At 38.0% G+C, this 14,929-nt stretch overlaps 1 protein-coding gene across 1 annotated transcript; it reads right to left on the bottom strand.

Moving 5' to 3' along the window:
• Positions 1–562: 562 nt before the first annotated feature.
• Positions 563–12,130, bottom strand: LOC122037948 (RNA-binding KH domain-containing protein PEPPER-like). The gene is made up of 6 exons (XM_042597446.1): positions 11,810–12,130; positions 2,766–3,000; positions 1,729–1,877; positions 1,390–1,641; positions 1,026–1,220; positions 563–938 (listed from the first exon to the last, which is right to left on the bottom strand). Exons 1-6 carry the CDS (start codon positions 12,089–12,091, stop codon positions 774–776), a joined length of 1,278 nt encoding a protein of 425 aa, XP_042453380.1. The 5' UTR covers positions 12,092–12,130; the 3' UTR covers positions 563–773.
• Between the last annotated feature and the right edge of the window lie 2,799 nt (positions 12,131–14,929).

Raw genomic sequence — 14,929 nt, 5'->3', positions numbered from 1 at the left:
GAAGGGCTTCACGAGGTTGGAGACTGCGGCTGAAGGAGGGAGTTAGGGCTCGAAGGGGATGCGGCCGAAAATTTTGACGCAAAGGCTGTGTCGCGATGAGAGAGAGGGCTGAAGTGGAGGATGCCACGGAAGCTGCCAACGGGGTCGCAATGGTGTGTCGCAATAAAACGTCGCTGCCGATATCATTTCCCATTCCCCCGAGGTATGATAAAAAAAATTCCCATGAGATCATAATGATTACCAAAATTAATCTATTCGAATTTTTTTTTAAAAAAAAAACTAACTATCGCTGCAGTTGCTTCTGTGATCAGGAAATTCCGCGTTGAGGTCACTTTGAGATCCAAAAATATATACTTGGCTTCTTAGAAAATTATGATGAATGATTTTTTATATATTTTTTTCAAAAGAAAATAGCTTCCTCTACCGTCAACAAGACTGCAACCTTTTTCTGACCAAAAATGATTCTCGAGTTCAATATCAGAATACTAATTGATTGATAAGAGCCAAAATTCTGTTTTTTTTTTGTTGCCCGGTTCAAACATCAGAAATTTGATAACGGATATAACATTATAAATTAATTATCCATTAAGCATTACCAAATGCGATACACTACTTGGTAGCATAAATTTGCTGAGGATTCGGAGCAATCTCAAGCTTTCACCAAATGAGAGTCTAATATCATTCATCATGGTTCACAGAATTTGTTTTGGAAAGAAAGCCTCGGACAACTATTACAACTACTAACTGAATAACCCACCAGGTTTTACTAGTATTCAGTGTCGGTAGGCTCCATACCCTCCTAAACTGGAAGATCCATAGCCTCTAAAAGGCGAAGATAAGTACCCTGAACCTGATAAGTTGGCGTAAGATGACCGGTAATCAGTGTCGTAGCTGCTATAGCTCCTAGGTGCTGGTTCTTTATGCCCAGTTACAACATCCTGTGATAATGCAAATCAACAATGTGGTTCAGAATCAGTGAAAATGTTGCAGCATCAAATACAGTCAGTTAACATAGGAAAAATTACCTCAATGAGCTGCTGTGCAGTTTGAACCTGAGTCGAATTGCCTTTTATCTCGATTACTATTTCATCAGGTACAGTTCTACTCTCCTCGAGTGCAATAACTGCACCACTAGTACGGCGAATGAATGATATATTTCCTCCTCCAATACCAATGATTTCCTCTGCATATGACAGCGGAACCTGCATCGTTTGGGTGATCTGCACAGCAAAAAAAATATCAAAGAGAATGCAAGGATTCCAGATAAAAAGTTGGCTCTTGAAAAATGACACCTATGTGGATGTAAAACCACACATGCATGGAATGAAACTACAAAAGCAGTTCATCAAGAAGAACAAGCAGATGATCTGGATACGCATTTAGGAGGACCTGAGAAATCAAAGAACTAGCCGTACGCCCTAGTGCTGGAGTACGTATGGCAGAAGAAGGATCTTGACCATATATTGACAGTCTAGCACGTTGATATGGCAAATCAATTGGAATTCTATTTTCCATGTGCAGCAAGTTCGATGAAACAGAGAAATCCTTTCCAGATCCAGTTTGTTGAGCAGAATGAATCAAGGATTGTGTCTTATCACCCCGAGGATCTTTTGCCTGATCTTGAGCTGCTGCTGGCACAAGCTGGAAGGAGAAAGATATACTCAAATGAGTTTCTATTCTTGAATAATAGCTTGGTTTTTCCAAAGATACAAGACTCAATAAACTTACACTCTTCTCAAACAAAGGGAGTATGCTGTGATCAACAAGAAACTTTCTGAGATGAGCAAGTACTGCCTCTAGTGCTTTCAGAGCTTTCGAAGTTTCACCCTGTATATCCACAATTCGTTCTTCTGCAGTTGCATAGTATGGAAGCTCCTCTAGCAAACAAAATTGACGTGTAAGGTATGATCAAGGAGAAAAGTAACAAAAAGGAAATTATGGTGGAAAGAACAAAGCAATAAACATATTTCTTGTAGCACTTGGATAATTGTAACTATCCAGATGCTATTTTAAGGCATACATAGGATAAAACTTAGTTTGTCTCTTTTATGAAAAAGGATACTATGGCATGGTTCCAGATCTAAAGAAGAATGTTGACTCATACATAGTTCAATATGCCCTCCAACAAGTACTGAGAACTTTGTATTTCCAGTTCAAGGATAATATCAAAAACTAGCAAAAACTACACAGGAAGATCATAAAACTTAGGACAAGTTCAAATGGACTGGTCAGACTAAATCGCCAAATTTACAATGTCCTTCTCACGACTGTTTTCAACAATACATCTAGTGAACTAAATGAAATTAGTAACATCAAAAATGAATTGTAATATAACAATATTTCAGTTATTATTATTCATCAATGCTTTAATTGAAACAAACACTAAAAAAAGAATATTCGTCTTAAAACTGGTTACATTCATAGGAATTTAGGATCATTAGAACCTATTCAACAGCATTGGTTCCTCGTTCAAGTGCCTACATAATTAGAACAATATTATTTTTGTATCAAAGTTCTAAAATATAAATAAAACAATAGTCATATTCATTTCAATACAACACCAGGATTACATGACACACTACTGTGCATTTATGTTAGTCAAAAGTGAGGTTAGACCTAAAATAAGAGAGGTAGTACGTTAATCTTTCATGTTCTATGCATGCAGAGGATAAATCATGTTATACCTTTAGGCAAAATCTATTTTTGGTCAACTCCTGCATGTCACGTGTATAGACTATAGATTATAAAAAAAAGTCCTGATGTACCTTTAGCCAGAATGCGCACACCAGCACCAGAATTGTCTTGTATAGCTTTAACTGAAGCACCTTGCTTTCCTATTAAAGAAATTGCTTGTGATGATGCGATCAGTAATTTAACTGAACATAGTGTAGATGGACCATCATCCTCTGAGATGTCATTGACACGCTTAAATACCCTTAAGGCGGCATCCATTGCTGGTGATAATGCTGTCTCTAGTTCTTCTCTTGCTGAAATCAAAACCTAAGAATGAAGGGCAAAACCACACTAGTTATCAAGGATATCATTACACAGTACTTGGGAACAAAAATAAAGAACATGAAGGATTAATCACTCTAGGAGGTGACTTAAATGATGAGTACAACTTTTCGCATCAGATCAGCTTAGGCTTGCTTTTTGACAGAAGTGAATTACTAATTACTTGGTAAGCACTTGGACCATATGGTAAAGCCTATTCAACTAAATTCATCAAGGTAGCATCTCCAACAATAATAAATGCTGTCAGAACACAGTATGTTCCTTAAATCAGCTAATGGATGAAAGTGGATGGTCTTAGAAACATGGATCTGTTCAGTCATCTTCTATTAGAGCTGTACCTGCACTTCAATGTTTCAACTTTTGCAAATAATCAGAGCGCTTGGAAGTTGGAACAAAAGATGATGGGCATATATGCAAACAAAATTGATCTTCCTTTTGTATTTTCTCTTCCTTTTTTTTTTTACATAGATGTAAAAGAACCAATTACACAGCCATAGCCATTCACTGAGATGAGATGATAAAGTCCATTCCACAAAATTCAATGTGGAAGCAAATTATTTTTGGTGATTAGAAATGAGTTACAAAATGCTCAATAACACATGTAATGAAATTGGGCAAATTGACATGGGAATTCCTTAAAACTATATCCCTTATATCAAGTGAACCCTAGAAGCTTTTTATGTCGATCCGATTAACTATTCTTTTTAAATCAAATCCTTTTATAAACTCTGATGAAAACATGTGCATGTAGCAAACTTCCCAAAAGGTAGAGTCAAGAAAATAACAAATTCAATATAATTCAGTCCTCAGCCTTTTTGGTTGTTTTTTGATATTCTGGATATTCAAGAAGAAAAGAGGAATGATAAAAACAAGGATTGCAAAAAAAAAAAAAGTGAAAGGTTTCCTCGATCACTTTGGGGGAAAAAATGAGTGATGAAAAAGGAAAAGAGAAACTACTCTCCTTGATTAATCTACCCAACACAGATGGAAAGCCACAGGATGGAATTGGGGAGAAAATGACATGTTTTCCTTTGTTGCTTGGTTGTTTGCACCGTGTTAATTGCAACCCTCCCTAATGCAGCAGAGAAGAGGGCCGCTACAGAAAAATGTGTGTCTCAATCAATGAATCTCTCGATAAAGGTGTATGTCTCAATCAGAAATCATGGAAAAGGAATTGAAGAGATTTTATTTATATGCAGAACCTATAAATCAGTTCCAGTTATAACCATAAATCTCTTATAGGTTTCAGAACCCCAAAATAAAGTAAAACAAACCTAGCTTACAACCCACAAAATAAACCAATTCTAAATTCTAATGTAACTTTCCATCAACAAGAACTGGAAATGACCTAAACCTTTTAATATGTTACATTCTACAAACTTCTCCACCAACAAGGATAACTAGACTCAGATGAGTCGAATTAGAATTATTTCTAGAAGCGCATAGACACTTCATCACCTTCAAATTGTATCATAAGTCCCAATTCAGTTCTCAATCTTCAAATCAGAATTATTTCTAGCTCTTTTTTTCAATAATTCAAGTGTCTAGGATTCACCCGATTAACCTAGAAGTAGACGGCCTTCCCCCTGTTTGCCTACCAGGTAAATCCAAAGCACAGCTTATGCACACTTAGATGTTGACCTCTAAAATATTCATCCCTTCTAGGATTCAAACTCTCTGATCCTCTTGTTTGTTCCCCCAAGTGTTTTATCGATGTACCACACCTGTGGGGATTGATCTTTGATCTACAACATTGGCAGTGGGGAATTGTTGAATAAGGATGTTGCACTCTTCCTTGTGCAAGTAGGTGCAGTAACACTTAAGATATATAGAATACCAAATGGATTTTGAACCATGGTAATTGCAGCTAGTAAGCTACCTCCCTCACCTTATGGATGATAGGAAAGGAGCCTTTGTATGTACACACCGACACACCAAGTTGATATGAAACTTGCATTGGAATTCACTGAAGGAAGAAAGTTCAAACTTGATCCTTATTGAAACTTAAATTTTTCATCTTCTTGAGAACCTAATAAGTGTAGGTTCTAACAATCTCTTGATATCTCTACCAAAGTTCAGCCATTAGTTATTGACTTAAGCTCTCCCATTTTAGGCAAACTAGATATAGAATCCAAAAAAGAAGCTTTCCCATTGTTTGGGCAATGGTAACAAACTTGCTAGCCTCTACCTCTCCATGTTTGTCGTTGGCAGATTAGCCTAATCTTAGTGATTTCCTCAACATCAACCCCTGTCTTTGGTCAACCCTTCCTAGCAAAGCTAGAGATTGGTAAACACCAAGGCTCATGCCAATAAAATGTCATGACATTTTTTGAGTGGATCTAGATGAAGGCTTTGTATCTTCAAGACAAAGTCACAATTTTCTTTGGAGTAGATGACTCTCCCTTGGGTCCAAATTCTTCGAGTTTTGCCCTCTTTGATTTGTTTCAATAGAAAATTAGCTTGGGTGTCAGGGTCATTCTATAATCCTATGCAAAACTTGTTTGTGAAGTGGAATTGTACTTGACTAAATTTATTCCGGATATCATGCCCAAAAGTCGTAAATGTTATGAACTTGCAACTTAGAACATCCACGACAAGATTTATCCAACCAAGTTTGCTCAGTCGTCAAGTTAGCTAGGAAATATTACCATGAGCTTATTTTAAGAATTATTTTGGGTTCGGAAATAGCTAAGTGCAATGTTGTTAGCATTTAATGTAAAATGTGAAACCAACAAGTAATGCCTCTGGAGATATAGATAATGGATTATTGTTTTCATTTCCTTTTCATGAATGGGATAACTTTATTTTTGTCTCATTGGGTTTTCAATTTTTATATGCAACCAAGAGCCCATACTCATGATTAGAAAGCTTGAGTATGGCTTGCTTCAAGTCATTGAATGTGCACTTTGAGGACAAATATAAAGATTTGTCATTTCCTTAAAAAATAGAGTTTCCCCAAGTAATTAACAATAAATTATAAATGTCATTGTAATTCGCAAGACCAAAAACAAGCTCTGATATCCATGGTCTTTGTAGGGATTAACTATTTCAAAACTATTGAGATTTTTGTCTCATTCATTTATTCATGCTCCAATCGATGTGACGCCCCAAGAAAATGCTCTCATTCATTTTATTCATGCTCCAATCGATGTGACGCCCCAAGAAAATGCTCTCCTTTAGGATAAAGTAGAACTCCTTTAGTTTCACATACAAGGATATATTTGTCGAGGGTAGTCTTCTACGATAGACTATAGAGCACTATGCCATCCAAGTACACCATTGTAAATTTGTCAAATAATATCAAATAATTGGATTCATCGAGGTGCAAAACATAGCAAGTGCATTGGTGAGTCCAAGTGAAATGACGGAAAACTCGAAAGCTCCATAGTGTCACTTGATTGGTTTTGCCTTCATTTCCTTTCGTAGTTACTTGCCAATATCCTACTGAAGATGCAATTTTGAAGAGTACTTTGTCCCAGCTAGCTGATTGAACATGTCCACAATAAGAGGTACAAGATACTAGTTCTTACAGTGTTCTTTTAAAATCCTCGTGGTCACTAAAGAAGCATAGGGTGGGTCCTGACAGCTGATGCTAGCTTGAGGAATTGTGAAAGGTGAGGCTAGTAAGAAATGGGTCACAGTAGAGTGGAGAGGCAAAAAGATGCGGCTAATTCTCTATGGAAATAAAGGTGGTGTAAGATGATACAAGGGCTACTATAGAAGATGGAGAGTGTAGAGGAGGCATGGAACGTGAATAATTGGTGATCTTACAACAAGGGTCCTTACCTTAGTCAATAACCTTAAACAATGGGACAGAGTTAAAAAAAAAATCACGAACATTTAGATCATCCAACAATAATCAAAGCTTCTTAATAGACTTTACAACCTCAAATAAAATACACCAAGACAACCTATGACTAAATGAAATCAACCAGCTCTAATTTTGAAATACAAATAAAGAACAATTATAAAATTCAATCACAATCTAGATTGGAAATGATCTAAACCTTAGAAACAGATAAAAGCATTTGAACAAGTTTCCCAGTGCTATAACTTCCTCATCTACTATGTTTACCTGATACCAAAATGTCACCTAATTTGCATCGATCATCTTGCCGATATGAAGGCAATAGGCTAATGCTAAAGTCATATGAAACATATTGCTATTAATGGGTAGCCAAAGTATGCACAACACATTACACCTAAACCAAAGGCAATACCGCCCCTTAGTCAATAATCTTAAACAAGGGGAGAGATGACCAACAACAACAACAACAAGAACAAATCTTGTGAACATTTAGATCATCCAACAATAATCTGGACTTCTTAATAGATTTTATATCCTCAAATAAAATACACCAAGACGACCTACGACTAAATGAAATCAACCAACTCTAATTTTAAAATACAAATAACAAAAACTATCAAATCCAAGCACAATCTAGATTGGAAATGGTCGAAACTTTAGAAACAACCAAAAACATTTGAACAAGTTTCCCTGTGCAATTACTTCCTCATCTACTTTGTTTACCTGCTACCAAAGTCACATCTAATTTGCATTGACCACCTTGCCCATATGAAGCCAAGAGGTTGCAGGCAAAGAACATGAAACATATTGCTATTGATGGGCAGTCAAAGTATGCATAAGACCATAGTTGTCAGAAGCGAGCAAAGCGCTCGCTTAAGCGCAACGAGGCGCAAACCTTGCGCTTTAGAGACCTCGGAAGTGCACGAGGTCTCTAAAGCGCACGTTTCACTATGCTTCGCGCAAAAGCGCGATGCTTTTGCTTTTGCGCCTTTGCAGACACTTTGGTCTGCCTCTCACTGGAAGCATCTGCTTCTCGATCACGGGTAAGAATTTATTTTCTATTAATTTTTTTACTCTTTGCATTTTTCCAATGCCATCAGACACGTCCTGGACCCTTATGACATCGCCGGAGGAGACACAAGATGCATCCGATGCCGTCAGAAGCGTCGTGAGACACCTCTAGCACCACAAGAGGAGACACGGGACGCGTCCGGTTCCGTCGAAAGCGTCGCGGGGCGTGTCTGGTGCCACCGAAAGCATCGCGGGATGCCTCCGATGGTGTCAAACTTGTCCCGCGCTTGCTTCGCGGGGCGCCTCCGACAGCACTGAACACGTGTCACACGTCTTGCGCATCGCAATGCATGCAGTTAATGTAACACGCATCACGGTTACTAAATAATTTAATCAACTCCCAATTGAAACAAATTTTTATAAATCTTAATTAAATTATCACAATAAAATATATAAAACACATATTTAAAATTTAAAAAATTCTAATAAATTTTATTAATTCATGTAAATCAGATTTATATTCTAAAAAATTATAAAAAAACTCTAAAAAAATTCTATCACATTTTCAAAGACTTTTGATTTATTTCTAATTTTTAGAATAATTTACAGCTTCATCAAATAATATTTTGTTTATGGTCATTTGGATTTTCAAAGACTTTTAATAGATATTGATGCAGTGGTAAGGAGGGACCCCACCCCGCGGAGGATAGGTTCCACAGTGGAGGTCAGAGTCAAGGTGATCATGTCAACGCTCAGATATCATCGGTCGGTCGGTCGGTCGGTCGGGCGAACAGGTCAATGATCAGATATCATCGACCGGTTGGGCGAGCATCCTCCAACCGTGGGGAGAAAGTCCCGGTCCAATTCCGCCTTCGACACGGGGAGATGTCAAATGACCGACGCTCAATGGAGTATTGGACGTCGGAAGGAGAAGACGATGTGCAAAAGTCGGGCCGAGCAGGGTAGCAGCTACCTGCTCGGCCAGGCAGCAGGACTCGACATTGGCACAGTGGAGCTCTGGCCGAGCGGGCGTGACACAAGCACAATGGAGTCCAACTAAGCGGATGCGACACATGTAGCGAAGTCCCAACCGAGCGGGCGGTATACAAGAACAGTGAAATCCTGGCCGAGCGACTATCCCGCTCGGCCTAGCAACTACCTCGCTGTGTTATCCATCAACATTCTTTTGAGAGTTAAGTGGCGTTTGGTTTATAGGTTTGGGAATGAGGGAATGGATTCATTCCTAAACCTTGTGTTTGGTTAATCGGAATGGAATCAAGATTTTGGAATGAAACCCAAAAATTTGGGTATGGATGAAACTCACCCTCTCCCTTGAATTTTGATGGAATAGGAATGTGAATTAAGTTTAAGACAAAAATACCCTTAGTATATTTGTTCAATTTTTTTTTTAATTTCACTCTCTCCTTGTTCTCTCTCATCATATTTTCTCTCCTTATTTTATCATCACACTTTCTCTCTCAACATGCTTTCTCTCTCCTCATTCTCTCTCATCACACATTCTCTATCATTTTCTCTCTATATTCTCTCCCATCATAAACTCTCTCTCCTCATTTTCTCTCTCTTCATTCTCTTCCATCACACTTTCTCTCCCATTACACACTTTCTTCTTATTTTTTCATCATACTTTCTCTCATCGCACTTTCTCTCTCCTCAATCTCTCTTATCATACTCTCTCTCCTCATTTTCTCTAATCACATTTTCTCTCTCTTCATTCTCCTCATTACATACTCTCTCTTTATTTTCTCTAATCATACTTTCTCTCTCCCTAGTCTCTCATTTTCTCTCATCACACTCTCTCTCTTCATTTTTTCCTATAACTCTTTCTCTCTCAACCCACTTTCTCTCTAATCATACTTTCTCTCCTCACTTTTTCATTTTCTCTCATAATACTCTCTCTCTTTATTTGTTCCATCACTCTTTCTCTCTCTGCATACTCTCTCCTCAGTCTCTTATTTCTCTCATCACACTTTCTCTCTCTTCATTTTTTCTCATCACTCTTTCTCTCTCAACCCACGTTCTCTCCCATCGTATTTTCTCTCTCCTCACTCTTTTATTTTCTCTCATAATACTTTCTCTCTCTTCATTTTTTCCCATCACTCTTTCTCTCTCAACACACTTTCTCTCTCATCATACTTTTTCTCTTCTCAATCTCTCCTATCATGCACTATCTCCTCATTTTCTCTCATCATACTTTCTCTCTCTTCATTTTTCCCAACACACTTTCTCTCTTATCACACTTTCTCTCTCATCATTTTCTCTCATCATATGTTTCTCTCACATTCAACTTTCTCTCCTATCTATTTTTTTCTCTTATTTTCCTGTAAAGGAAAAAAAGGAAATTTAGATTCATTCCGATTGAAAATATTTAACTAACCAAACATCATTTTTAAGAATGATACCCAAGCTCATACTCATTCCTATTCCATAATACTATGATACTCATTCCCATTCCGATTCCTAAGAGAGAACCAAACACCCCCTTAGTGTCGTTGACACCGAGCATGGTCAACTAGAAGATCGTACGGCGGAAGCTTCCACTGTCACTTCAGAGATATGCTCAGCCTGTTAAGGTACTATATCAAAGACACTTTACTGACAAGCTTTTCAAGGGAAACTTGGGGAAGCGTGCTCGCCTTGGGGAGCATGCACGTGCGCTACAGGAGCTCTATATAAAGGAGGGTCCAAGCATCGACGGAGGTACGCAATATGCAATAGACATTATCCGTGCTACTGTTCATTCTTGCTGTTGCTCCACCTTCTACATCATCGCCAATGACTGACTTTAGCGTCGAAGGGCCAACACCGGGGACCGCTTCCCTGCCTCGGCACTGACATAATCTGTGTTGCAGGTCGGAGCGGAGTCTACAGACGGTCAGCGGGAGCGCCACACCCCCAGCTTTCTATCTCATCGACTTTCGGGCAAGATCAGATATAATAGTCCTTTTGTTTATTATGCTTTTTTTCCGTAAAGCAAGCGCTTTGCTTTGCGCTTTAAACCCCAAGACAGCGCTTTTTTTTTGTGTCTTGCGCTTTTGACAACTATGCATAAGACATTACATCTAACTCAAAGGCAGTGCCACCCTAGGCTCACATCCTCAATTAAAGAATCTTTCAGGAAAGGCATTAACCTACCATATTTGCATTGTTCCTAAGTTCACTGATCTTTATTAATTGTTATCCTAAGGAGAATTTCTGAACAATATTGCATTGGAAGGCCCCAGGAATTTAGGCATGAATTATGTTTTTCACAGAATTTAGGCATGAATTATATTTTTCACACAGATGAAGCAACATTAACTATGTAAAAGAAGGGTGTTGAATATGGTACCAGATGGCCTTCACAATTTGGTAGCAATTCAGACCATAGGAAAAGCACAGAAGGACAAAATTTAAACAGAAAACCATGGAAATTTAGGCACGAAGGCTGATGCTGACTCTTCAAAACAATTATCGCTGATAAGCCGAGGGAAAAAAATCTAGGTAAGGCACCACGCAACCATATTTATCCAGCTATCTTTAACACTTGTGAGAAGGTAATCCAGGAGACAGTAGATTAGAGGACGGAGAGAAGGTCAACACCAAAGATGGAAAATTTGCAGAACTTACATAACAATAATCGAGCAAACAAAGAAACAAGGTGATAACTTGGCGAGAAGAAAAGAAATACAAATAAATAAATAAAAAGAGCTCAAAAGCAACTAAAGATAAACTCTCTATTCAGTTCTTCGAAGATGGAACTCGAGTAAAGTTAAAAAATAAAAAGCTACAAAAGACACGACTGCTGCCGGAGACATAGAGTCATCCTCGCGCACAGAATTTTAGGGTCAAAACCCTACATGTCTTCCCCAAACCAGTGTTTTTTACGGTGTCACGCACGAGAAGGTAGCATCCCGTTCTAATTCGTGACTGTGTGAAAGATAAAACCCTAGAAGAACCATAAGAGATAAGACTCACAATGCGTTCGGGAGTGCCGATGGCTCCTTCAAGGATACGGACCTTAGCGCGGGTCTCTTCGCATATTTTCTTGATGAACTCACCCTTGCGTCCGATGATGCTCCCCACCTTGGTCACGGGCACGATCAGCCGAAAGACGTTGTCCCCAGGCCAGCCAGGCCACTTCTGCTGCTCTACATGAGCGGCTGAAAGCGGCTCCACCTCCGTGTGGGGGATGACCTCCATCTCGGCCTTGGCCACCTGAGCCGATTCTAGGTCGGCGCCGCCGTTGGTGTCCGTCATGACAGGGCGGGTGAGCGAAGGGTTCGAGAAGTGAAGGGCTCGGTTCGTTAATTAAATATCCTCAAGTGCTGTGATTTTTTAATATTTTCTTAAATTTATTAGTATATTTACTAAAATACCCCTTGATAATTCGTTTTATCAAAATACACCCCACTATTCATTCTTTTTACGATAATTTATCAAAGGACATACGTGGTATAATGTATTTATCAAAAAGTATATCATCGTTTTGTATTTATCAAAAGGCACAGGTAAATGATGTATAATACCCAATATACCCCTCCCGCCAATCTCCTCTGTCAGCCGTCATTTCCCAGGCATCCGAACCACTTTTTGTCTTTTTGACTTTGATTTTAAAAATAATAATTTCGATCGTTTTTCTACCTCCCTCCAAATCGTGCATGGCTCAGTGTTGTTCATAACATTGCGAGTGCAGCTCCAATTCATTGGAAAATCTTCCCTCTTGTGAAACCCTAGGTTAGTGACGTCGAGTCTTTCTCAAGCGGCGACATCAAGCATTTCGGTGCTTAAAAACAGGACTGATCGCGAGGAACCAAGGAAGGGTTCTAGGGTTTATGTGAATCATCTCGTCTCATAATGGCGCAAAGAAGTCGATCAGGTGTATCATCATCCTCTTCACATCAATTAGCTATAAAGGTATAAAGTTACAAACTCTGTGATTTTGAGAAGCTCAACGAGTATGATTAAAAAATTTTAATTTGTATAAACTGTAGGGTTCAGTTGATGTTAGACAGAAACTGCATTGGAACAGTGTCCTAGGTCACTTTAAAAGTTTTTTTCAAACATCCACAAAGAAAGGAACACATCAAGGGTCTGTTATTTTACATGACCGACACATAGCACTGATAAAACAGTCACCCTTTAGTATTTTTTTTGGACATATAAGATATGCAGCACATCCGTGGGATTTTGGTCAATATATTTCAAAATTAGGATTCAAGTAGTCAAACCTTTAGATTCGCAGGTACAATATATAATTTCGTATTTTAATCACAAAGTAGTTGTATGGTAAAATTAAATCTTTTGCTAAACGTGGGACTGATACGATATCACATCAGGGCCAACGTTGGGCCTGATACGATGCCATATCAGGCCCAACGTGGGCCTGATACGATACAATAGCATGCCTAACGTGTGCTTGATATGGCATCGTATCATGTCCACGATGTTCCTAATACTTTTTTATTTGTTCGTAGAAGTCAAATAATCATTTAACTTGGTCAAGGGTTACGGTTGGCTTCACAAGAAGAGACGTTTCATTGCTGCTTGGTATTACAGACCGAGGAGTTTCAATTCCGATGAATTCTACTAAAGCATATGGTGACCTCTTTCTAACATACTTCTCAAGCAAAAAAGAAGTTATTAGATCAAGAATTGAGGAGTTGCTTAAATTTTATGGCAATCGCGTTAAAGGAGAAGATGATGTTTTATTATTTTGCAAATTCTATATTTTGTATATATTTGTTTGTGTCTTATTTTCTTCTAGTACATATAAGGTCCCTTTATGTCTCATAGATATAGTAGATGATTTTGAAAATCTTGCTAGATTCAACTGGGTTGAAGTTGTCTATGAATTTATGGCTCCACAATTACCTAAGATTGAGAACATATTTTTATCAACTACGACAAAACATTCTAACACTAACCTCCCTTACGTAAAGGGGTTTGCTGGTTTTTTGGCAGTAAGTTTATAATTTATGTGAAATTTATTAATATTTTACGGACATTTATCAATAGTTAACACTTGTGATGGTGAATCAGGCATGATTTTTGGAGTATGTTCCAATCCAAAAACCATACAAAATAAAAGGAGCAATAATAAATAAGTGGGGGGATATTCCTTCATATATTAGTAAGGTGAGGGAATTGTTTGATCAAGTCTCCTTTGAAGAGGTAAATTTTGAATACTTTGACTATAGTTTGGTTAAAAACTCTTGTTTTAACATATGTTTTAACATTCTTACAGGTTGTCATAGACCTAATCCTTACCCAATATGAAAATTCATTGTTTGAGAACCTTGTTAGCTTTGATGACAGTTCACATACAATGGAGACATCACAAATTGAAGTCACTGAAGGAAACCAAATTAATAAGGGATGTTATAATTGCATTATTCAAGCTAACAGAATTAAAGAGCTAACAAGGGAGAACATGCAATTGAATGAGAGGGTGAAAGAATTACTTAAAATAGTTAAAAATAAAGGCATGGAATCTCAATATAGCGAGCCTGTAGACGATCCTCAATTTGAACCTGTAAGTGTTACAACAAGAAGGAGGAGAGGACGTGACAGAAGTCGCTATGATTACAGGGATACTCCAATTGATAGTCCATTGTGGCTCAAAACTTTACCTAAGAGACAGCGTAGAAATATACATATAAGTGAGCCTGCGGAGAAAGTTTCAAGTCTAGGAGAAGGGAAAAAAGTTGTAAAAGAACCTGATGTTGTGGGGAAGGGGAAAGGAAAATTTGATGTGAATGAAATGGAAGAAGAAAGAGATATTGTAGAATTGATGGAAGACAAATCTGATGAAGAGGCAGAGAAGGATGCAGATATGTTTGGCAAATATGACAAAATGAGGAAACAAGCCATTGTTGTAAGACGATATCTACAAATTTCATCTTAATTGGTTAGATTTAATAGATTATCTAAATATCTTTTATGTTTATGCGCATAGTATGTGAAGAAGCAATTTAAGACTTCCAAGAAAAAAAAACAAGACCAAGAGGTGGCGTACTTGTTAAAATCGTTAGAGAAACTAAAGTATGTGAATTACATAGTTGATCAGTCAAGACAATTATATGCTTCTCTAACTAC

This window comes from Zingiber officinale, chromosome 1A (assembly GCF_018446385.1).
Source record: "Zingiber officinale cultivar Zhangliang chromosome 1A, Zo_v1.1, whole genome shotgun sequence".
Taxonomy (NCBI): Eukaryota; Viridiplantae; Streptophyta; class Magnoliopsida; order Zingiberales; family Zingiberaceae; genus Zingiber; species Zingiber officinale.
The sequence above is the reverse complement of the archived record's forward strand: the minus strand, read 5'-3'. Positions and strand labels throughout refer to the sequence as shown.